This window comes from Barbus barbus (genome assembly GCF_936440315.1).
Source record: "Barbus barbus genome assembly, chromosome: 21".
NCBI lineage: Eukaryota > Metazoa > Chordata > Actinopteri > Cypriniformes > Cyprinidae > Barbus > Barbus barbus.
The window spans coordinates 16,240,803-16,264,817 of NC_136749.1; the positions used below are offsets into that span (position 1 = coordinate 16,240,803).

The following is a 24,015-nucleotide window of genomic DNA, read 5'->3' on the forward strand; positions in this document are numbered from 1 at the left end:
ATGTCTTCAGGCCAGGACTCTTACCAAACGTGAAGTTTGGGGCAGATCGGGCATTGCATGTTTATGTTTAAGTTAATGTAAAACAAAGAAATTTCCTGTTGCCAGCAGGTATGATTATAACTGAATATTGGCCTTTAGATGTGTTCAGGACAGGAGTCTTATCAAATTTGTTAAATTTGGGGCAGATTGAACACTGTATGCCTGAGTTACAGAAACTTTCTGTTTCACTGCATTAATAGCATGCCTTAGCACTTAGCTTAGTGTTGCTATCATGTTTTAGTATGTTTGTAGCATTTTGCCAGCCTATTTAACGCTTGTTGACACTTTTTAATATGCACCTATAAGAGTCCATTGTTAAACATGTCACTTCCTGTTGCCAGCAGGTGGTGCTATGACTATAACTGAATATGGGCATGGGTATGTGTTCAGGACTGAACTCCTATCAAACGTGTGATGTTTGGGGCAGATCGGACATTGATTGCCTGAGTTACAGCAACTTCCTGTTTCATGGCGAAAACATTGAAATTTGTCAGGCTGCCAGGGACACGCCCCTTGACGAAAACTCAAGATCTTCGCAATTTAGCATCGCAAAGGCCTTATGATTACACTCAGATGATCCGATTAAAACTGTAGGAGGAGGAGTTAAAGTACGAGGCCTGAAAATGCCAAAACCTGCACAAAAATCATACAGGAAATTCAACATAACGGACTTCCTGTTGGGTTTGGGATATTGAACCAGGAAACTTTTTTGTAGGTACTGGTGTGTTACACGTGTGTACTGAGTTTCGTACATGTACGTGAAATGTAGCTCGAGGCGCACTTCTTTGAAATTGGAATATCGAGCCATTTTGCCACACCCACTTCTGAAACCCATATCAGATGTAAATGTTCGCCAGTTCTGATACGTGTGCAAAGTTTCATGAGTTTTGGAGCATGTTTAGGCCTTCAAAAATGCAATTCACTTTGGAGAAGAAGCGGAAGAATAATAATAAACGGAGCAATTCCAGTAGGGTCCTCACACCATCGGTGCTCGGGCCCTAATTACACAGAGCCAGAACTGTGACGATAGCTTTGTGTTGATTTTTCAAGCAGCCTAACAATTAATACCAGATAATAAACTGTTGACAACATCCTGTAGTCTGATAGGTATTATATAACCGTTTTAGATATTATACACTGTTGCTCGAACATGACAGCAGCCTACTGAACTGAAATAGAAAATTGATGGTAAAGAAATAGCCTACAATTGTCAACGAATTTCGGAACGCAAGAACGCACGAAGCTGCGTATGGCAACAAGACGGGTCATTGTTTACGTACATGCGTAGAGTTGGGCCTAATGATGTGTTTTCTACATCTTAACTGCATGTGTGTTAAAAAATTCAGCAGATTTTGTCTTCCACATGGCTGGTATTCTCCCTCGGTTCTGCTGGATTTAGGAAAAAAGCAAATACAAACTAAACTTTGAATTTAAGATTATTTTTACAATTACAGTTTGAAATCAGTGGCATGTATCAATGCATATTTCATGATTCTGTCTTAAAGTTAGGATATTTGTTTGCGGGACACATGGACAAACAAAGAAAGCGTTCAGATGAAACTAGGTTAGGCTAATCTTTTAATAATCTCACATCAGGTTTTTAAATAGGATTTCAAACACTTTCTTTTGCTTCCTGTGCACTATTTACCCAAAGCCTGGCATCCTTGAACTCCTCAGAAAGAAACAGCAGGAACATATTCAGAGAAAGAATTTGGACTGGTTTGTTTGCTAAAGTTTTTTTTTTCTCAGTGTAAGAAGAAATCTACTTGAGTGTTTACATGCTGTTTTAAGATTTTTATTCACATTTGAATGTGCAGTGTTAATATGTATCCCTGTTTTTCTTGCTTCATGGTTCCTTACTATTAGAAATATGTGGAGTACAAACTGTTTGTCTTCATCTACGTACAGTTTATGCTGTTGGAATGCGCTGGGCAGGACAAATAGAGGAGGAACTAGAGGAGTGTGGCATCTACCCTGACCTTGGCAGCCAGTTATCAGCTTCAGGCTTATGTAGTTTGATAATTTATCAGACTATCAAAATACATTCCTTAACTGACAACAAGCACAAAAAATGGAGTTTCAGTCTCACAGGTCATCTTTAATGCCCTCCTTCATTTTTTGGTCAATTTTCTGCTTGTAGATTCATCAGTGCTGTTGTGAACACTGTAGACTTACAGAGTAAGTAAACTTACTCTGAATCTTGTTCTAGTGAACTTGTGTGAGGTGTGTATTAATGTGGATGTTGGAATTATATATCCATTTAACATAAAGCAAAACAAAGACACTTGTAAATAACACTTGTAAATCTACAGTAAACACAAACTTACCATCAAGGGTTGTTGTTGTTGTTGTTTTTTTTACAATTATTTTTCTATACAGATTCTATTCATTTTAAAGTATACATTTTTTATGTAAACTATACATGTGTTTTATTTATATATCAATTTCATGAGTAAGGACATCCCCAAATGGGCATTTTCTCAAATTTAGCTCACCTTTGCAGACTATCTTATGCTAGATGTATTTGGGGTAAGTTTCTTTTTTTTTAAAGAAATTAATACTTTTTTTTTAATGATAAAAAAGTGACAAAAACATTTATAACGTTATAATGTTACAATTCATGTTGTTCTTTTGAAATAAAGTGTCACAGTTTCCACAAAAATATTAAGTAGCACAACAGTTTTCAACACTGAGGACAATAAGAAATGTTTCTTGAGCACCAAATCAGCATATCAGAATGATTTCTGAATGATCACATGACACTGAAGACTGGACTAATGATGCTGAAAATTCAGCTTTACCATTGCAGGAATAAATTGTAGTTTATTAATATTTCACAATATTACGGTTATTACTGTATTTGATCAAATAAGTGCAGCATTGGTGAGCATAATAAACATTTCATGGCATAAAACATTTTTCAGGTTGTAGTGTATATTACTCAGGACATCCCATAAATATAATAGATTTATATAATAGTTGAATGATTTTTACTATACCCTCCACCTAAACCTAACCTTCACAGTAACCTGTTGACACTAAACAAACCACAATTTGGCTGATTTATAAGCCTTTAAGATAGTGGGGGCCACTACAAATCAACTTGCAACATATCCCACTGTATTAGTGAAGACATTTTTAATATAGCCAAGTATATACACACACACACACACTCGCTCTCTTTTTTTTTTCCTTCTTGCAACTGGCTGGAGTTATGAAATCATTCTGTGACATTTTACTGAGCACACAAGCCTTACTTTGGTTAGAAAATTAAACCTTTGTAAAGCCCTCCCTGCATAACCCAACAGTGTTAATACTGAACTGCTATTAATTCCACGTTTTTTTCATCTAGTTGTAGTTAAAGTAAAGAACTTCCAGACATTGACGGCTATGTTGTCCACCACATATTTTCCAGAAACTAGGTTGCATTGGTAAACATGATGTAACCATTTCAGCCTCATGATTCGTGTCTACAGTGAACGTGTGATAATAGCGATTTAGCAGTGTGTACAGTTGGAGTTTTGTAAACGGGAGGTGTAGTCGCACACGTTATTCATAAGAACTCTTATTGTGCAACAACTGTTTGAAACACACAGTTCTGAAAAATGCCAAATACTTCTCAGCAATCTGATGGTGTCAGGCTGAGTGAATGTGGTGCTGTAATTAGCTTCTGCCTTGTTATCTTCTTGCCCTCCTCATTGCTACAGTATGAGGCCTGATCGGCGCTGGGAGATTGGGTGCCCTGTCAAATCAAACAAACTCTCTCTGTGTTAGCGCTCGGGTGGCTGGTGTTGATAAAAAAACGTCATGCTGATGGGAGAGGATTCGCATGAACCAACACCGGAAAGAAGTGCTAGTTCATCTTTGTTGCTTTACCGATGAAGGACAAAGCCATTTTGTGTAATTTTATGTAGCCTGAAAGCTGCACTGAATTTATAATTTTTTTTGCATGAAATCATTTGCAATACCATTCAAAAGTTTGTGGAATCAGTAAGATTTTCTTTACAAATTTTATTTGGCAAGGATGCGTTCAAATGCTACAAAAGTCTGTTTCAAATAAATAGTCTTTTTTCTGTTAATTGAAGAATGTTGAAAAGCTTAGAAGTGGAAAAAAAATGTTACAGTTTACACAAAAATATTAATAAGCACCCAGTATCAACATTGATAATGATATGAAATGTTTCTTGTACACCAAACCATATTAGAATGACTTCTGAAGGATCATGTGACGCTGAAGACTGGAGTAATGTGGCTGAAAATTTAGCTTTGCCATCACACAGAAACATTTTATTTTTAAATATCTTAAAATAGAAAACAGTTTAAAATTGTAACAATATTTATTGTTTTTACTTATTTTAGATTAAAAAAAAATTGGTGAGCATAAGAGACATCTCTCAAAAACATTTAAAAAAAATCTTACCAACCCCCAACTTTTGAATGGTAACATATATTGTATTAATACAGTATATCAGGGGTTTTCAACCTTTCAGGACATGAAGATGTGCTAGCTCGTATTCATAAATCCTCAAGGGAATTTCTCTGAATTAATCTATGCTCGTGCCCCCCTTGACAGGTGCGCCCCACAGGTTGAAAACCCCTGCAGTATATGTCCTATTGAAACAGGAAGTAGGTACATACTGATAATCTCTCTCTCCCTTTTTTTAAAATAGCCAGTAGTCTTTAGTTAAGTTAAAAATCAACAACGACATAGCAATCTGGTAGTAGGCAGCAGATGACATTGGGGGAGGGGCATTCTTAGTCTAGACAGCATTTGATTGGACAAAATTCTGGGTAGTGTAGGATGAGTCATCAATATACCTTTTAGTATAGTACACTATTTAAGTGGCTTCAAATCTACTTCTCAAAATGTTTTTTTTTCCCCTCAGAATAATTTTTTGGTTCTTTTTTTAAATTTTGTTTTGTATTTTATTAAAATACAATTTTGATATATACAAATAATATACAATGACACATAATAAAATATTACATTAGGCTATATAGAAAGAGAAAGGAAAGTTCTTAGTCATTACCCTTTTTATTTGCATTAAAATTACATATAAAGAAAGATTAGAGGAGCCAGAAGCTGTTGTCTCCATAGCAAGTTTCAGAACATGGGGTCAAGAGAAACTCTATCAAAGTTTCTGACCTACTTATGATTTTCCTGAGCCAGTGCTGGGAAATAGATTGGATAATTTGATTCTGACTTGCCCTGGTAATTTTCTTCCTCTGTAAGTGTGTGTATTTGTGGAGAGCACTACATTGTTCAGTGGCAGTGAGTAAAGTGCCAGTCAGAGTGAGCTGGGTGAATACGTGTCACATTGATGATCCTTGGCCTGAAAAAAAGTCAGTAACAGGTTCATCCTCTTATCTTGTTAGAACACTGGAGCTTTGCAAACTGACAGGGCCTAAGGGGTATATTCAAAGTGGTCTCTCATTTTCCTGCTTCGCTTTTATTGAAATTGTTAAAGCATCTGTGGTGTGCATCATGTAATGTTAGGACTTGCGAATCTCCACAAAATCTACATATTGGCAGTTTTATGATGCAGTTTTTGAGAAAAAGCACAAATGCATTGCTCTTATGCTTTTTTTGTTGTGTACTATTTTAAATGAGGTTCTTCAGCACACTGGATGGATCCGGCAAACCTCCTTCATGGAGGGTATTAAGAGCTAGTCATAATGAACGTTCATGTGTTGTCATCATGAGGGCACATGAATGGCTCACCAGTGACTGGCCATAAATTACCCAGACAAGAAGCACAGGGAGCTGAACGGGTGGCTGTGCTCAGGCAAATATGGGATTAGAGAAGATTCAGGATATGACACAAAAGGGAAGGATGAGTGTCAGATGCAGTGGAAAAAAGAGCAATGGTTGGATTTAAAACTTCATCTGATTCTTGTCCAGCAGGCCATGATATCATGTGGTGAATGAATAGCTGAGGTTTTGTCATGACTCAGCATGGTGTCTTAAGCCTGTGTTGTATTTTTAGAAGTTAAAGTTAGTTTATGTATTCATAGAACACATTATGAAGAAGTTCTGGCCATGACTTAAGAACTCCAGAAGCACTATGCCAGAATGTTCTTGAGAGAATGGCTTTGACTGGTACGGGGCAAACGCCTTAAGTGTTCTTCGGCCAAGGAAATCCTGGAAACTGTACGATTGTTCTGATAAGATGTTTCTTGGAACAGAATGCTGTGTTTACTGGAGTAAAGGAGGAACCTTGTTTCTGGTCATTACAAATATCTTCAGATAACATATCTTTTTTTTAAATCATTAAATTATTACATTTCTTAAGGAGTTGGCTTGATTGATGACTCTGTCTTACATGATCCATTTTCCTGTGTTCCTGTGCAGCTTGTACAGTATTAAATGCCCACTTAAACATGTAAAGCATTTTAATTTTGTAAATAAATCAATACAAAGGCTCATTTACATATCTACAAATCCAATTTCTTTTAGGTAAGGCTTCTTGGCAATACCTCTTCTGTTTCCCTGAGTTTTCCTAGCTATTCTCAACAATTCCCAGAAGAATTCTCTCAAGGACATGAGGAAGGGTGTTGTACTTCCTCTTGTTTCTCTTATTGTACACAACCTAAGCAGATACAAGTCAAAATATCCTCATTTGTACTGAGGCAAAAGACCATTTTTTAAACTATGTGAACAAAACCTGAAGGTCAGATTTTGATTTAATTTTATTTAAATGTTTTATTTTATTTTAAATAAGAATGAATTAATAAATGAAGAGTTTATTTGCAAAATCAGATAACTCTTTTTTTTTTTTATAAAGTTTTTTTTTACTTTTCAAAAAACATGTTTTTTATGATGTTATGTTTTTATTGTGTTAGTTAACTGTTTAAGTTATTTTTTTAACCTAGTCATAATAACCCAACCGCAGTTTGATTGAGATTAATTGGAATGCACAATGAAAAAACATGATTTCTGAGAATTGTTAAAAACTGAGTTATCTGTTTTTTTGCAAATGTACTCTTCAAATAAGAATGATTTGATACATGTCTTTCCATCATACCATCTCTCATAATTCCTTTCTAATGTCAAATGGATAAGTACAAATAATTCTTTCCATGTCGCACTTCCTTTACCATGCCATTGAATATATAAAGATTTTAATTTGTCTTTTACTTTCGGGAGAGAGTTCTGATTGCTGTTGGGAGTGTAACGAGCCCATGTAATTAGTCTCACAATAAATTGCAATAACACGTTACACAGCTGGGAGATGTAGCTTTGTTGCACTGGAATAATCTCCTTCATTGGAAATGAAATACTTTAGACGTAAGAATGACTGCTATTTTAAGAGAAATATTACCATCATAAGTTACTGTCCATCACAACTAACATCATGTTGACCTTCAAATTTCATACAAATTCTTCTGAACTCATCTCTCTTACTGGTTATGATAGATATTTTAACCAGTTCTATTGTTATGCAGTGCTGCATTTTTTTCAAATTTGCATTTTGGAAAAACAGACCCAGCCTAAGGTTGTTTCCAAGAAAAATGCTTTATTTCCATTGGTCGCTGGGCCAGCAAATTTTTGTCATACCGCTGTGCACACCTGCTTCTGTGTGTGTGTGTGTGTGTGTGTGTGTTTTGAATTTCATACAACTGGTCATTGCACAGTACTACTAGAATATCAATTCTAAACAAATTCTTAGTGCAAGATTACAGCTATTTCAGTCAGGTGAACCTGAAGGACACCTTTCATATCCCAGCTGCAAACAGAAGAGTTCAAACCCTCATCAGCAATGGAATTATAGATGGCAAAAAATCATCAGGACAATACAGCTTATTATTCCTCTTCATTAGCCTTTTCTCCATGAAAGGGGCATTTTAACCAAATTAGCATAATGTTATTGAAATGGATCTTTTTATTTTATACGCCGATTTAAATTCATATTATCCATTTGAGCTTCAGAGAATGAGCAGCAAATTAAAACTGGATCAGTATGAAGGGAATTGATAGCTATCAAATCAAAGAGCTGTAAATAATTGTACTGTGTTATGTGGTCTTAAGTATCTCCACTTATCTCATTTGAGAGATCTTAACACCAGAGCGGTTTAGATCATTTTTATGGCTGTTGTTGAATTATCTGTTATAGATAGATAGTACAGTGATTTTTTTTTCCAACAATGAAACTTTTTTCACATGTCCTTAATACTAATTCATACAGCAATGCTGTAGTTGTACTATAAAAATGAAATATTTGATGATCATGTTTGCCTTTTGCTATAGCAGGCTAGAAGAGGAGCAGCAGGTCAATGAATGGATTGCTCTCATTTTCTCTCTCTGGCATTCAGACATGTTTTACTATCACCAGACCTTCTAATGTAAACAGTCTCAACGTTTCCATGGAAGTGAGGGAGTGGGATGAGAGTTAGAGCCACAGTCTGACTAACCCAACAAGCCCTGGCAAAGAGAAGGGATTGAGAAGATAACACATTATTAAAGATAACAGAGTAAATAACGGAGTAAAGATTTAGGCTTGTTCTGACAGCTCTGCAAATGTAACTTACTACTTAATATATTAAATATAAAGAGTACTAATACTTGGTGGCAAAAAACAAAAACAAAAAAACATTTATAAAGATTTTAACCAAACAAACATTTTATCTGAAAGAATTAGTTCACCCAAAAATGAACATTTCCTGAAAATGTACTCATCCTTATAGGCTGTTTGTCTCTTCACTGAAATAGATTTAGAGAAATTTAGCATTACACCAGCTCACCGATGGATCCTCTGCAGTGAATGAAGGTCGTCAGAATGAGAGTTTAAACAGCTGACTAAAATCACTAAAACTAATCCACACAACTCCATCAATTAATGTCTTATGAAGTGAAAAGCTGCATGTTTGTAAAAACAAATCCATTGTTAAGGCATTTTAACATTAAACCATTATAAACTACAATCCATAAACCATGAAAAAACACTTCATAGTGAAAAAGTTAGTCCCCTGTTTTCCTCTCACATCAAACTGATATATTTGTTTACAACAGTTTTGGACTGTTTTTGGTGTGAACATTTCTCTTCTGATTCAAACCAGACAATTTTTAATAGAGAAAGCAATATGGAGGACTTGTATTTAACAACAGTTTGAAGCTCAATAGTGGATTTATTACAAACTCACATTTTTGTTTCGCTGGAGTCATTTGGATTACTTGTGGATTATTGTGATGTTTGGACTCTCATTCTGACGGCACCCATTCACTTTTGATCCATTTGTCAGCATGTGATCTAAAGCTAAATTTCTCCAAATCTGTTCCGGTGAAGAAACAAACTCATCATCTCGGATGGCCTGAGGGTGAGTACATTTTCAGCAAATTTTCATTTTTGGGTGAACTATTCCTTGCAGTATTGTCAGCTCAGTCTAACAGGGTAATCAGTTGTACAATATAATTTCACATCCTGTTCCTGCCTTGCACAGAAAACCTCACCCTATTGAACAGGAAGGCCAGTTTGTTTACATGTTGTCTAAGTATTTCCGTCATAAAATCTCAGCAATGTGGCCCACTACTGTGTTTGATGTACAGCGTAGTAAAGCACAGAACAGCTTTATGTGGCAAAAAGGATTTGGGGATGAATGTCAATCATTGGTAGCTGCAAAGACTCTTTTAAAATAGCTATTTTATAGTTGAGTTTCTTTGTGTGACCTGTGGGGATGTCTTAAAGGCATATTTGTGCCGTTGAGTTAAAGTAATAACTGATTAAAATCACAGTTTAATTATTTGTCTAAACCAGCAACTTTATTTGATTAACGCTGGCTTAAATTACATGATTTTATGCTTAAATCTGAGCCAGTATCTTAAATTAGATGAGAAATGAGTTTAAATTGAGACTTAAATCTAATTAAGACATCTAGTTTGAAACACTTCAAAAAGCAGTGGTTATCTTTTCCGAGCATCTATAGGCTACATCTTATCTTGGGAGCGCAGTCAACTTCTCCAGCAGATCTGTACAAATCCTCTGTTCTTTGGCTAAACAAGACCTTCTTTAGGCAACATTATCTCACAGATACTACCAACGGGGGGATCTCAAGTCTGGTATCATGAAACAAAACACACATCAGAAACTCAGAGACCATATTTTTCTTTCTTGCTATGGCCCCTTTTCTCCCTATTGATCAGATTCATATCAAATCCCTACAGGGGCACAACAAAAACAACACAAAAGGCAAAAACATACTTTATGAACATAAAAAAGAGAGTTTTTAATGGTCATTATGTCCAGTCCCCAGTTTTTCTTACATATTATCTCTCCCATATAATGTTGTCTATACCATTGAAAAAATTATTCATTGAATTTACTAAAAAGATTTTAAGGTAAGTGGTTGCAATCAATTTATTTTAGCAACATTTAAATGAACAAATTTAGTTGATTAACTTTGAACTAAATTTATTTAAAAGTAGCTAAAATAAATTGTTTGCAACCACTTTACCTTAAAAAAAATTAGTAGCATTTTTTTTTCAGTGTACCTTTAATATGTGGCATCATTAAAAATTATAAAACAATCATAAAAGTCAACAGGGAAAACAAAATACACGTTTAGATGCACCAAGTGATGATCTGTGGGAGAAATCCTTTCCTCTGAGCATTGTAAACTCTCAGTTATTTTAATCATATTCATAAATGAATGTTTACTTTTTCCCTCTGGGGTGTTTTTCATCATTAAATGTTTGGATGCTCATGAAATAAATATGATGGAATCAGGAGTCAACTCCGGACAGAAAACGCTCAATCACCACCAACAGACTGAACCCCCCCACCAAAAAACATCATATATATATATATATATTTTAAAAAAACAGTTCTATCTATCAAACCAATCGGAAGAGTTGATCTGAATTGAAAGGTGAAGTACATTTAAAATAAAAATATCTTCTCTGCATATGCATGAATAACACTTAAATAATGTAAGCTCTAGCAAACATAGGTTTATATTATTGAGAAAACTAAAGCTAAATAAACATTCATATTGATTATATCAAAATCCAATGCTGAAGAACAAAACCTTGCTTAAGTAAAAAATATTCAGACTTTATTGAAATATGCGTCAAGGGAATACATACTCAGTCCTCAAAATACAATACTATGAATTAGATCATTAAAAGGTGATATGGAAAGGTTTTCATAAAACATTCCCTTGGAAGTGACTACAGCAAAGTGAGGGAATGATCAAATCCTTATTACAAAAACACCAGGATTATCAATGCAAACAAGCTGAAGTTGTCCAATTTATAAAAGTGCTGCTGACGGAAAACTCTCTTGAGAAACTGATGAAATTGCAACACTGCACTGTGCTTGAGGTGATTACTAATAAAGCACATATCCTCCACGATGAGGCTGTTTGCCCACTAGAGAACCTCCATCGTCAGTTACAATTGTAATCATTCTCAGTGTCTTCTGTGCAATTTAAATGATTCTCCAGTTCCTGAACAACGGCTTCCCTTCCCATTTGATCGTTTCTCCTCTTTTCCATGATCAAATCCTCTAAACTCTGAAAGTCCAAAACGTGACTTTTCTTCTCTGACAGCTGCAGTTTCATCTTGTACGGCTGCTTCCCGATTCGTATCTCGCCTCCCGTTTTAAACTCGCGTTTGCCAAACCTGCACCAGGCAGCGAAGCATTCAGAGTTCTTCCAGCAAATGTCTCGCTCTTTCATCCCCACTTGCTCCATGGCATTCTGCACCACAACATCCGGGCTCAGCGCGCGAAACTTATACAGCTCGTTCACAATTCTGCCCCTTTTCCCTTGACAGGCATCGAAAAGAAATTCGCATTTAATCTCGTTTCTATGCAAATGAACCACCTGTAGGTCGCCAACGCATACTGCCCAGTGCGGGTATTGACCGACAGCTACAAACGCCACCAGGTCCCCGGGTTTGCACTTATCCGCCAAGTTTTCGCACGACAGGGTTCCCACTTCACCGCACCTGCTATTCCTTTCGTATATACACTCGTCGCGATAATATAGCGCAATTTCTAATTCATTGCGGCAGTCGTAGTGTTTAACGTCTTCCTTTTCTGTCTCATCTGTGTTCTCCTCTTGCTCGTCGTCATCCGCGGAGAAAATATAAGACACTCCGATCCGTGGAGCGTCGTCCTCTAGGTCGAATCCATTAGGGTCAGTCGTTGGTAATTCATTGTAATTCAAATGGGTAAGTTTCTCCACTTGATTCCCCATAACAGAAACTCGTGTGAACAGTTTCGCGTCCCACCTGTATAGGTCGCGGAGGGGAGATTTCAAAAACGCAACACGTAATCCGGCTTTGGAGCCCAGTTCTGGTATAAATTCATGTCGAATTGCTGTTTGTAATAATTGTGTGATACGCGTTTTGGCATATCATACAGCTATCCGATGTGTTTGATACCGCTGAGTTTCAGTCTGCGTTCGGAACAGGTGCGTCTCACCTGTTCACTTCCTGCTGTGAGCCGCAGACAGGGGAAGCCCATCAGACACAGCGGTGAACTCACGGGGAGTCCTGCGGTAACGTCTCCAGGAAAGAAATGCACTTTTGACAGTTATTTCCCCGCTCTCCAAGTAATGGATGGCGTCCACGGCTCTTTGAAGTTCTGGCAGAGGCAGCAACAGCGCTCTGTGTGAAATAGTAGTGCACACGGTAATGTTTACACAAGGCACGGTCAGTTAAAGAAACAGTGCACATTTATACTGGAAGCTGAATTATGTTGTTCTGTTCTGTGAGCTAAATTCACTCACAGTCTAAAGTTTAAAGAATACCTATCTGATCAGCTGCTAATATTTTTTTAGTCTATATGTGCCTGCATAAATTCGAGATGCCAGTGAATCAGTTTTTAATTGACAGCATATCATGTGGCATATCTGCACTTTGAACTCATACATAGACTATGTTCACATTTTCAGGTTCATGATGTTGCAATACTACAGAATGCAGATATACTACAAATCAGTTCTTTAAAATATTTTTAATTGTTGTACACAGGGCGTGTGTATATTATATAGGCTAGAAGTGTATGATTTGTACAATTAAAGTTGGAGGGCCCCCAAATAAGGTCAAATTGTACAATTAAGGTTGGAAGGCCCCCAACATGAACCTATTGCATAATTTGCTATTTTTTTGCCCTGATGTGAAATTCCATTTTTAGCGGATTCCTATTGAATTGACTGTATTTCATCTATGAAAAAAAAAATCTATGTAAATGTGTCACCATTGGTACATTAAGAGACACTTTAATTAGGCTACAGCAACACCTTTTTGATTACTGTCTTTAATGGATGGAGCATCTTTAAAGAAAGTCTTTATTTATCATATTCTTACAGACATTAATTCTAAATTAAAGTCAATTAAATATACTGAACATTACATTTCTGACAGAAATAGTTTTAGTTTTTATATCAAAATATGATAATTATTTTTATTTTAATGTTATTACTGTTAAAATGTTTTTCTGCTTCAGGGTAGATGCTATGTTTAATATTTCTTGAATGAAAACAATTTTTTTTAAATCCCTGTGACAAGAAAATCTGGACATGTTTCAGTTAACTCTATGCCTATTTCTGATTTCATAAACTGTACGTCTATGTCTGTTTTCATTCATGAAAAATGAAATATGTCATCTACCCTGAATAAAGTCCATTACTGTGTCCTTCACAATAAATACAGTGGCAGCATCTTCAGAGGCGTCTCCTAGGAGTTGCTTCAGCTTGTGGTATCCAGTCTGGGGCATGTGGGTCTGTAAACCACTGTAGTGTTTAGTCCTGTGTTGTGGATTGCCAAACAGCTAGCCTCTGGCTGTCAGTCCATCACCCCCAGAGCAGGGGCTTCTCATGCACAGAAGCGTGCCTCAGCTCTTAATTACCTAACGTAACAGCTGGTCAGCGAGTCTGCCGTGTATTCGCTCACTCCGGTGTGGGGATATCTGGCTGTCGCCGTGAGGCATATCAGTTACAAACCAAGCATCCATCTCTCATCACCACATCAAAATAAATACAGCCTCCTGACAGCCTCTTCAGGTTAGACACACCTGATCCCCAATATTTAAGTATTAATATTAAAACTCATTAGCATAATGTGCTTAATATCTTTTGAATGGTGTACACTTTTGTCAAATCCAGTCACTATAAAAAAAAATGTTTGTGCAATGGAAAGATTTTATATAAAATGTTAAGGTTTCTTCATGGAATCATCAATGCCAATGAAGAACCATTATGTGCCAAAAACATGTTATGTTTTTAAAAAATTTGTGAATAACAAATGATACCACTTTATAATTCAGCGATCAGTCCTCAGAGTGACATTTTCACTGAAAGCTTATATGTTCTAAAGATCCAAACACCCCGCATCTCTATCCTGGTGAGTAAACAGGCATTTCAACTACCTGACATTTCAGTATTGGTCTGACACGACCTCAGGAATTCCTCTGAGTGTTTGGACTCTAGAAAGATCTTTTTTTTTTAAGTTTCTCTCACCCCAAGAGCCTATACTCTGGCCATTTTGAATGCCAAGGCACCTTGTGTCAGTATGCCTGTGACACTGTATGAAGCTGTCTGCCACCGCTCAAGATATAAAGATAAACAGCGTTGCCTTCACACAGACTTACTCAGTGAAAGAACTCATTATTTAGTTTCCTCAACTGTTAAAAAAAAGACTTCTGGAACACAACACCACAGAGAGTAAACAAAATAGGGTGAAAGTGCTACTCTAGTGGGAATGCATCTATGTTTTTGTTTCCAGTGGCTATGCACTGGTTACACCAGAAGAATTTTAAGCAGCTAATAGTAAGCCCCTTAAGACCCCTCTTTCTCTCTCTAGGTTTCCAAAGGCAACTGTGCTCCATCAAAGGTGTATTATTGCGGAAGGTGCATGCCGAGTGTCTGTTTGTGTCACACCGACGAAGCGTACCATGATGCCTGGACTGGATGCAGAGAGAAGAATAAAAAGAAGGCTCAGAAGATCATCAGGTGACCCAAAAAAAAGAGAATGACAGACTCGTCAGTGGTATTGAATGCAACTCTGTTATTGTGGATTCTTCCATTTTACCATAGTTACTCTGATATTTGTTTTCTTTAATGAATAAATAACTCCCATAGTACATTGTGGGTTTGCTGAAAAAAATCAGGAAACCACTTATAGGTAATTTAGTGATCAATAATATTGAAACATTCATGTTTCTATTCATAACAGCATGAGTAATAATGAGTATAAGGACTTTTTCCAGTAAGTTCAAGAATCATTTGAGCTGCACTGACCTCTAGAGGAACATGACATTTTAACCAAAATATTACTCTCATCTCCCAAAAAAATATGCCAGTGGGCCGAAAGTAGTGTTCTGTAGGCCAGGGGTCTGCAAGGGGTGAAAGGGGGTCCTTGAAAATTTTATTAATTTATTTGTTTGTTTGTTAGGGCTGTCACAGTTATTTATTATGTTTGCATTCACTAATTTAATGTCATTCTGGTCAGAACTCAGTACATTAATTGAATTCTTTTCTTTCTTTCATTCTTTTTTTATTTTTATAAGTATTTTCCAGATGATATTTTTGTATTATGAGAATTATTTCATTTTGGGAACAATTATTTAATTTAGTTGTCTTTTTCTAAATATTTAATATTTTCTACATAATATGTTTATCAGTATAATAGCAACGTAAAAGCCTTTTTTCATTTTAGAAACAATTATTTAATGTACTTGTCTTACCTTTGCACACAGTACAAATGGATTTTGCAGACAAAAATATGCAGCTGCCTTATTATTTATCAACGGCTATAGACAATATGTACACAATATAATGTTGTGATTTTTTTTTATTTCAAGAGTTTTCTTAGGCTTTTTCTTTCTTGCATTTGTAAACTGTAAAATACCAATACCAGACTGCTGATTACATTACAGATGGTTTGTTTGCTCTGAACTTCGAAGAAGAAACTTTAGTATTTGCTGTTTGGTGATGGTGATTATAACTTTTGCCACGACTTTGAAAGTAGAACATTCTCTCCAGGCCATATCAGAAAAAAGGCCGTAAGAAGTAGGTCATTCAGATCTGACACAACATGACCCAATTTGCTATCTCACTATTTGTTATGTTCCCTTAAATTTCAGCATGAGCGGAGCAAACTATGTAATATATCACTGTCATACTGATCTTTTAGAGGTCAGCTTGCGATTCCTAATGGACATATTGCATTTTGCATTGCAACGCTATCAGTGGCACCACTTAATATGATGATAATGTAGAGCAACATACACGTTGCTTCTACCCAAATCAGTGTTACACACACAAAAAATGCAAATATATTCCCAAATATATTTCTCTTGTGCTGTAGAGAAGGGCTCTTGTTTTATGGTGGTCTGTTTTGGAAATGATGCAGTGTGTTGTAGCGTTTGAGGAGGATCACAAAGGAATCCATTATGGGAACCAAAAGATGAAAGTGCTCTTCAAAATGCATCAGACATTGTGCCTTAATATATCTAAAATGTGCCTCTTTCTATTAGGACTCATTTTTGCTCTTCTCATGATTCACGCCAAACAGAAATTTCTAATGAATAGGCGCTGTTTGGTTAGTGTCAATTACTTTAATGTGTTCATAGAACATGCAGGAGTAACACACATATGTATAAACACAATACAGCCCAATAGATTAAGAATAAGAAATTAGATATAGGTGTATCTAAGCCGTAAAATAACAATAATTATTTTTAAAAAATAAAATAATTGTATTAATTTATATAATTTTATTCAAAATTGTTTTACTTTTATAGTAGTATTTTTTTTTTTTTTTGGAGAATGTCTAAAGGTCATATCCTTCCATGTCTTGATATGACTGTTATTTACCCTTCATTTGCTCATGCAGTGATAAGCAGTGTTAATCAGTAAGGATGGTCTCCTGAGGCACAAGCGTTTTTAGTATGAGATAATTAGCAAATGCACAACAGACTCCCAGTAAATCATGTGGATGCTGTAGAACAGAGCCAACCTCAGCACTGCTGAGATATGTGAAGTAGTCTGCAGGCTTTAAACGTGCTATGAGTTCTCCTGACAGGTTACTTATCAAGATTTCTACCAAGAGACAGATATTTCCGTAAAGGGCAGCTCTGGAGAATTTAAGGTCCCAACAAGGCAGTACGGCATTGACATTATTTTGAAATAAAAAATGTTTTGAATAATTATGAAAATATATGGACGTTAGGTGACAAGTAAATATATATTTATCTATATATCTATATATATATATATATATATATATATTATCTATTTATTAATTTACACCACCCTTTAAAAAGATTATCATTGTTTTATCATTTATTATTTATTTATAAATATTATATTTTATTTATTAGAATTGTATTTATTTATTTTCTTGCTTGCTTGCTCTAGACCAGCATGCTAAACTCACTCTCTGATCTTACTGCTAATATATTGCCTGCTGTAATCTTTTCAAAGGGTGTTGTGGTAGAAGTTCAAAGGAATTACTCAAGCTATTCATTTCAAGCCCTACAATGGAGAGGGAGGAGCAAAAATTAGTTTACCACAAATTTCTTAACCTGACATTCTTGTTTTCCATCATTTTGTTTCAGGAAATTCAGGGGTTGGTACCTTGATGGTGATGCTAGAGTAAAAAGTGAAGTAATTCCAACTAAATTCTAATACATTATTGCACTTGGCAGGTGATTGTATCCAAAGTAACTCACATTCATGGTATTACATTATCAATTTGTGCCTTCTCTAGAAAAGTGTGAGAGAGAGAGGTCTAGTTTAGGAGGTTTAGTGCAAAAAATAATAATAATAAATAAATAAAAGGTGGCTATTACCTTAAGCTGTTTTGTTCTTTTGCTATTTCAGGTAAAACCGTTACTAAAATTTCTTTAACACGTCCCTGTATTTTTCACCCTGTGTGCTTTGAAAATACTTATTTTTAAAAAGATTTCTGAAAGTAGAAATGATTGTATATAAATAGCCTACATTTTTCTGTGTGATCAAATGTGGATACAGTTGTCTTGTACAGCATGTTATCTTACGGTACAAGAAAACATTTATTTTTGAAGTCGTTTCACATTTTAGCTTACAGCATGAGAGACAGATGACAGCACAGGTGCAACTATTGCATAATACCTCTCAAGGCACAAACACCTCAGTACAGGGACCTAACACCTAGATGGCGCAGTCGATCCAACGCTATAGAGCCTCATAAGTAGTTCACACAAATAATCTATTCATCAAAATTGTAAAAACTGTTTAGATTGATTAATAATATATTATAGAGGTATAGATTGAGATTGTGATTTGATTAAGATTTTTATTTGTTTAATTCGTTTTTCTCCGTACATTACTGATTATTACAACATATGCAGATGCAACTTCATACGCTAGCGTGCAACCCTAATGCATGACACTAAATTAACAAGACTACAGTCAGACAATACCCTCATCACTCGGCGCTGTCTAATTTATAACTGCGTATGTTTGGCTTCAAAGCCTTCAGCTGTTATGTCTCCTCATCCTGAGCCTTCATCACCCCGATGTTTAGTAACGACTGCTGTAGTAACACAATGCTGGCTTTGGGAGGGCTTAGTTTAGAAACGGGGGTCTTTCCGAGTACGCGGCTAACTCTTAGAATAGCATTTGGGCACCAGTGGTGTTGTTTACAGCCTCAGTAAACATACACACGTGGTGGAGCATGGAGCAATTCAGACACGCTATGCAGACAGTGAAGAAACTTGTGTTATGGAAAAACACAGGGGGTGAGGGGCTGCCATGAGGAGGTGTTAGCGTTACTAGCTCCAGTTCTGACAGAGAAGAGAGATTTCTATTTTTAGGGAGACTGGAATGTACACTGATGCCTCTCGAAGAATTTCTGAACAACAAATAACATACCGCGGTCGCCCCAGTCTCTATAAACATCCACCTGCCAAACTCAGAAAGTGAACAACTTTCAGAAGTGAACTGATTTTGAAAACAGAGGGACGAGTTTGAGTTCTGTTTGATACATAGATATTTACAGGGCCATCTAGAATGTGCTTCAAGTCAGCTGAGACAAGGTAAGGCGAGATATGGTTGACAAACCAGGTCTCCGCGCAGATGCTTTGACTATATGGAACAACAACACCTGTGTAGATTGTAGATAACCGCATAGCATGTGTTTGTTATGATATGTCAGTCTTCAGGCGAACTGGACAACTCTAGTCTTGGGAGATTAATATGACTGTGGTGAACATGCAGAATTGTTAAACAAGTATGATGTTGTCTGGCTATAAAATATGGTGATGAGGGACCTTTTTCCATCTTTTATCTTCTTCCATTCTATTATAGGTATCTTAAAATGTGGAATTGCTGAGTAAATCATGTTGAGTTTCACAGATGCAACTTCACACTTATGTTTAAGTCATCGTGTCAGTCAGGAAGATATGAATGTTTGTTCATTATTTATTTATAGCATTCTTTTACACACGCACGCACACAAACTGCATATAGACTGTATAATACTGTATGTAATTTATTATATAATAAACTATAAATTTGTATGGGGCGTGATGCTATTGTGCCAAGGTCATAGGCTTCCAATGGAATACATGAGTAGAGAAAATCTGTATCCTGAATGTTAGATAAAAGCTATGTAAATATCGCCTCATTTTCAGAATAATTAGATTTTAAAAATTAAATAGTTATATGAAATGCATCTAAACTGCTGCAATTATACACTCTAAAAAATGCTGGGTTAAATGCAACTCAGTGCTGGGTAAATATTGGACAGAACACATGCTGGGTTGTTTTCAACCAACAGTTAGGTTAAATGTTTAACCCAACTGTTGGTTGAAAACAACTGAACCAGTATTCAAATTACAGAAAATATTATAATTATAAAACCTCCTTTTTTTTACAGCTTAGATGAGCCAATATCAGAAGTCTTGCATTTTAAAGACAAAATCCTGCCTTCCACTCTCCTCCTGGAGCTGAATACCTTAAGGAAGAACCGAATTCTCACAGATGTTGTGCTTTGCTCTGAGGGCAAAGAGATCCCATGTCACCGCAATGTTCTGGTGTCCAGTAGCCCTTACTTTTATGCTATGTTTTGCAGCAGCTTCCTGGAGACCCAGAAGCCCCAGATAAACCTCCAAGGTGTTCCTTATGACATCCTTACGAGTATGGTGGAGTATGTATACACTGGATCCGTCAGCATCACCATGGAGCTGGTTCTCCCTCTGATGCAAGCCGCCTCAATGCTTCAGTACGGAAGACTTTTTGAAGCCTGCTCCACTTTCTTGCAGGCCCAGCTCAGTCCAGACAACTGCCTAAGCATGATCCGGCTCTCAGAAATCCTCCACTGCTCAAGCTTGAGGGAAAAAGCAAGAGAGCTGGCCGTGAAGAGCTTCTCAGATGTGGCTGTCTCCGAGGACTTCTGCGAACTCTCGCTACCCGAATTGGTGAGCTACTTGGAAGACGATAGACTTTGCGTTGAAGAGGAGCAAGTATTTGAGACTCTTCTAGCTTGGATCCATCACGACCCGTTCTCCAGACGTGGCACCATCCATGACTTGTTCCGTCGTGTGAGACTGAGACATGTCCACCCTTCATATCTTTTCCAGTTTATCGCCAATGACCCTCTAGTCCAATCATCATCTTTATGCACAGAAATTATCGAATCTGTACGTCGTCTTCTCTTTTCTGTCGGCACTCATTGCCCTGGCAATCTTGAGCCCATGTGGGCCGTGCCACGGCGTCAAAACTGCAAAGAGGCTCTTGTAGTAGTAGGAGGACGTAAGAATGGCGAGCGGACGTCTCGTGAAGCGCTACTCTATGATGAGCAAACTCATAGCTGGCAGTGGCTCGCAAAAGTCCCTTTGCGGCTCTACCGACCCGCTTATGTCTGCATGCACAGCATCCTTTATGTTCTGGGTGGCCTAAATATGAGGGCAGGAGGCCAGTACACACCTAGCAACACCGTTTACACGCTTTCTCTCAAAACAAACCAATGGAGAATGGGAGAACCCATGCTGACACCTCGATACTCCCATCAGAGCGCCACCTACCTACATTTCATTTTCGTACTGGGTGGATTGACGGCTGATGGACAGCTGTCCAAAGAGGTAGAGCGATACGACACCATGTTCAACCAATGGGAGGCCATGGCCCCTATTCCCACCGCAGTTCTGCACCCAGCTGTAGCTGCGCATAACCAAAGAATATATGTGTTCGGAGGAGAAGACGTCATGCAGAAACCAGTTCGAATGATTCAGGTTTGATATTTCCGGGTTGTTTTGGATGTTTAATTGTAAAGAATGATTTTGAAGTGGTAAAAGATGTTTATTCTTGATAGGTGTACCACATAGGAAGGAATCTGTGGTATAGGATGGAAGCAAGGACGGTGAAGAACGTCTGTGCACCAGCTGCAGTGATTGATGATAAAATCTACATTGTAGGCGGTAAGGAGTTTTTTTTTTTTGTAGTATTGTAAAAATAGAGTTCCTGTGCATTGGTCTTAAAGTCACAGTGAAATAAAAAAAAGATATTTTTATTTGTTGACTGTTGAAATGATTATTATAAATTATCCATGCAAATCATCAAACTTAGGAATTGTTTATTTATTTATTGAAAGAAGAAGAATTTCTGAAGGATCATTTGACACGGAAGACTAAGTAATGGCTGCTAAAAATTCAGTAAATTACATTTTAAAATATATTCAAATAGAAAACAGTTATTTTAAATTGTAGTAATATTTGTTAATATTACTGTTTTTACTGTATTTTTGATAAAATGAATATAGTCTTGGTGAGCATAAGAGACTTCTTTCAAAATCATTAAAAAATTTAAAATATTCCAAACTTCTGACTCAAAATATATATATGTCAAAATAGGAAAGAAAAAAAGCAATCGCAATTTCCATTTCATGCCAACTACATTTTTTGTCTCAACAGGCTATACTAGAAGAATGGTAGCCTATGATGTTAAAATCAACAGGTTTGAAAAATGTGAAAATATGAAGGCCAGGAAGATGCATCACTCTGCTACTGTGGTCAATGACAAGATCTATGTCACGGGGGGCCGTTTCATTAACAGCCACGAGAGTGTGGAAGATTCAGACAGCTTTGACTGCTACGACCCAACGGCAGACTCATGGGTGTCAATGGGAACACTTCCATTCAAGCTATTTGACCATGGCTCAGTAGCTCTGGTCTATCTCTCTGATAAGTTTCTGCCTACATGAATGTATTTATGTGACAATGTAGCTTAGTCACTTCATTCAGGTTCATAGATGTCTCTTGCTAACCTCTATTTGACATATCATACCGAGAAAAATAGCACACATTTTTCACAGCTCTCTTAAGATGTTTGCACATGTTGCCTTTTGAACTTGATTTTCAAGTGTCTTTTAGATCACCTGATCTAATAAATAATTAAATAATATTAGTGTTTACTACAACACTCATGTTACTTTTGAATCTCTGTTCAGTATTACTTTGCACTTGACACTGTATAGCTGCACATTCCTCCCTTTTGTAAACTGATTTTTTTAATCATGTTTTTTTTTTTTCCAAGTGTGTAGTGGTTACATCATGTTGAAAATGAATTTAATGCATCAATTATACATGCAAAATTATGTTTTTCAGTAAATAATTCATAAAAATCAATAATGCTTTTGTGTGTTATTTGTATGTTGGCTTATAAGGCTGTAAAAAATGTAAAGGGATAGTTCATCCAAAAAATAAACTAAAAACAACCTGTAATCATTTGCTCTGCCTCATGTCAATCCAAACCTGGCTGGAACACAAAAGAAAATACTATAATAGAAAAATTGGACTGCAGGATCATTTAAAAAAAAAAAAAAAAAACAATAACGACAACAAAACACTTACTTTACTCAGAAGAAAAAATCTCCCAAGGGTAATAGACCTAGTTAGGTCAGATGCCATATTGAATTCAACATGGAAGAAAATAAAGTTGTGAAGGATAGCCTTATAGACTTTTCAATGGCACACACTGTATATATATATCCTAGACTGTAATTGTCACAACTTGCAAGTATTTTTTTTTTTTCTGAAAGAAGTTTTGTCAGCTGAACAATCTATTCCTTGCCTTCATATCTGTCAGAAATTAGATTTTTAAATGATGACAGAATTCAGATTTTTGGCAAATGATCCCTTTAATTGCTAAGTAAAAAAAAAAACCTCTCCCCATCAATAATTTACATCTTCATATATCAACGTATTAGTTATACTGTTTATTTGATCCTTTAAATGTAATATCTGTTCAAATTGAAATAAAAATGCATTCTTATAAATTGTTACATAGCTCTGTTGTGATACATCATCTAGATCACAGAAGATGAAACTCATCATTTGACATGCCACGGGGTAACATAAGGCAGCAGATGTGTGAGAGAAATGTGTGTCTGTGTATGAGTGTTATTGCCCTGTCCGAGTCTTATATGTCTTCCTGTCACTGTAACAAGTGTCAACATGCCCAGACATGAAACTGTGAATCACAAAGGAGGTTTTGATGGGCCACTAAGAGACTTGCTGTCTCTTCTGATAGTGTGAATTCTGTGCTGGTATAAATTCACACTTCACAAGTTATACAAGTCCTTTGAACTTTGACATTAAGGATGATAAAAAGGTGAACAACAATATCAGTGTTATGATTGCTCAATGCAAAATGAGACCTAAACTGCATGTGCTCTATGAGGTTTGCATTGATTATACTATGTCAAACTTATTCATATCTGAACGTGTGCTGAATGATGGGGTTTAGTCCAGGCTATTTACATTTACATTTTTTCATTTAGCTGACGCTTTTATCCAAAGCGACTTACAATTGCTATATATGTCAGAGGTCGCACGCCTCTGGAGCAACTAGGGGTTAAGTGTCTTGCTCAGGGACACATTGGTGTCTCTCAGTGGATTCGAACCCGGGTCTCTCACACCAAAGGCATGTGTCTTATCCACTGCGCCATCACCACCCCTATAGGTGATCTGATGTTATTTTGGGAAACAAACA

The 24,015-nt window shown here is 36.5% G+C and overlaps 2 protein-coding genes across 3 annotated transcripts; one reads left to right on the forward strand and one right to left on the reverse strand.

Moving 5' to 3' along the window:
- Positions 1 to 11,280: 11,280 nt before the first annotated feature.
- lratd2b (LRAT domain containing 2b) lies at positions 11,281 to 12,370 on the reverse strand. Its single transcript, XM_079444858.1, has one exon. The coding sequence runs from the start codon at positions 12,232 to 12,234 to the stop codon at positions 11,422 to 11,424; it is 813 nt and encodes a 270-aa protein (XP_079300984.1). The 5' UTR covers positions 12,235 to 12,370; the 3' UTR covers positions 11,281 to 11,421.
- Positions 12,371 to 18,577: 6,207 nt separating this feature from the next.
- Positions 18,578 to 22,743, forward strand: klhl38b (kelch-like family member 38b). Of its 2 annotated transcripts, none has more exons than XM_079444814.1 (4): positions 18,578 to 19,061; positions 20,099 to 21,257; positions 21,338 to 21,443; positions 21,936 to 22,743. In XM_079444814.1, the coding sequence occupies exons 1-4, from the start codon at positions 19,036 to 19,038 to the stop codon at positions 22,223 to 22,225; spliced, it is 1,581 nt and encodes a 526-aa protein (XP_079300940.1). In that variant the 5' UTR covers positions 18,578 to 19,035; the 3' UTR covers positions 22,226 to 22,743. The 2 variants fall into 2 exon arrangements, with proteins under 2 accessions (XP_079300940.1, XP_079300939.1); XM_079444813.1 differs by having other exon boundaries at positions 18,594 to 19,061; positions 19,904 to 21,257.
- The last annotated feature ends 1,272 nt before the right edge of the window (positions 22,744 to 24,015 follow it).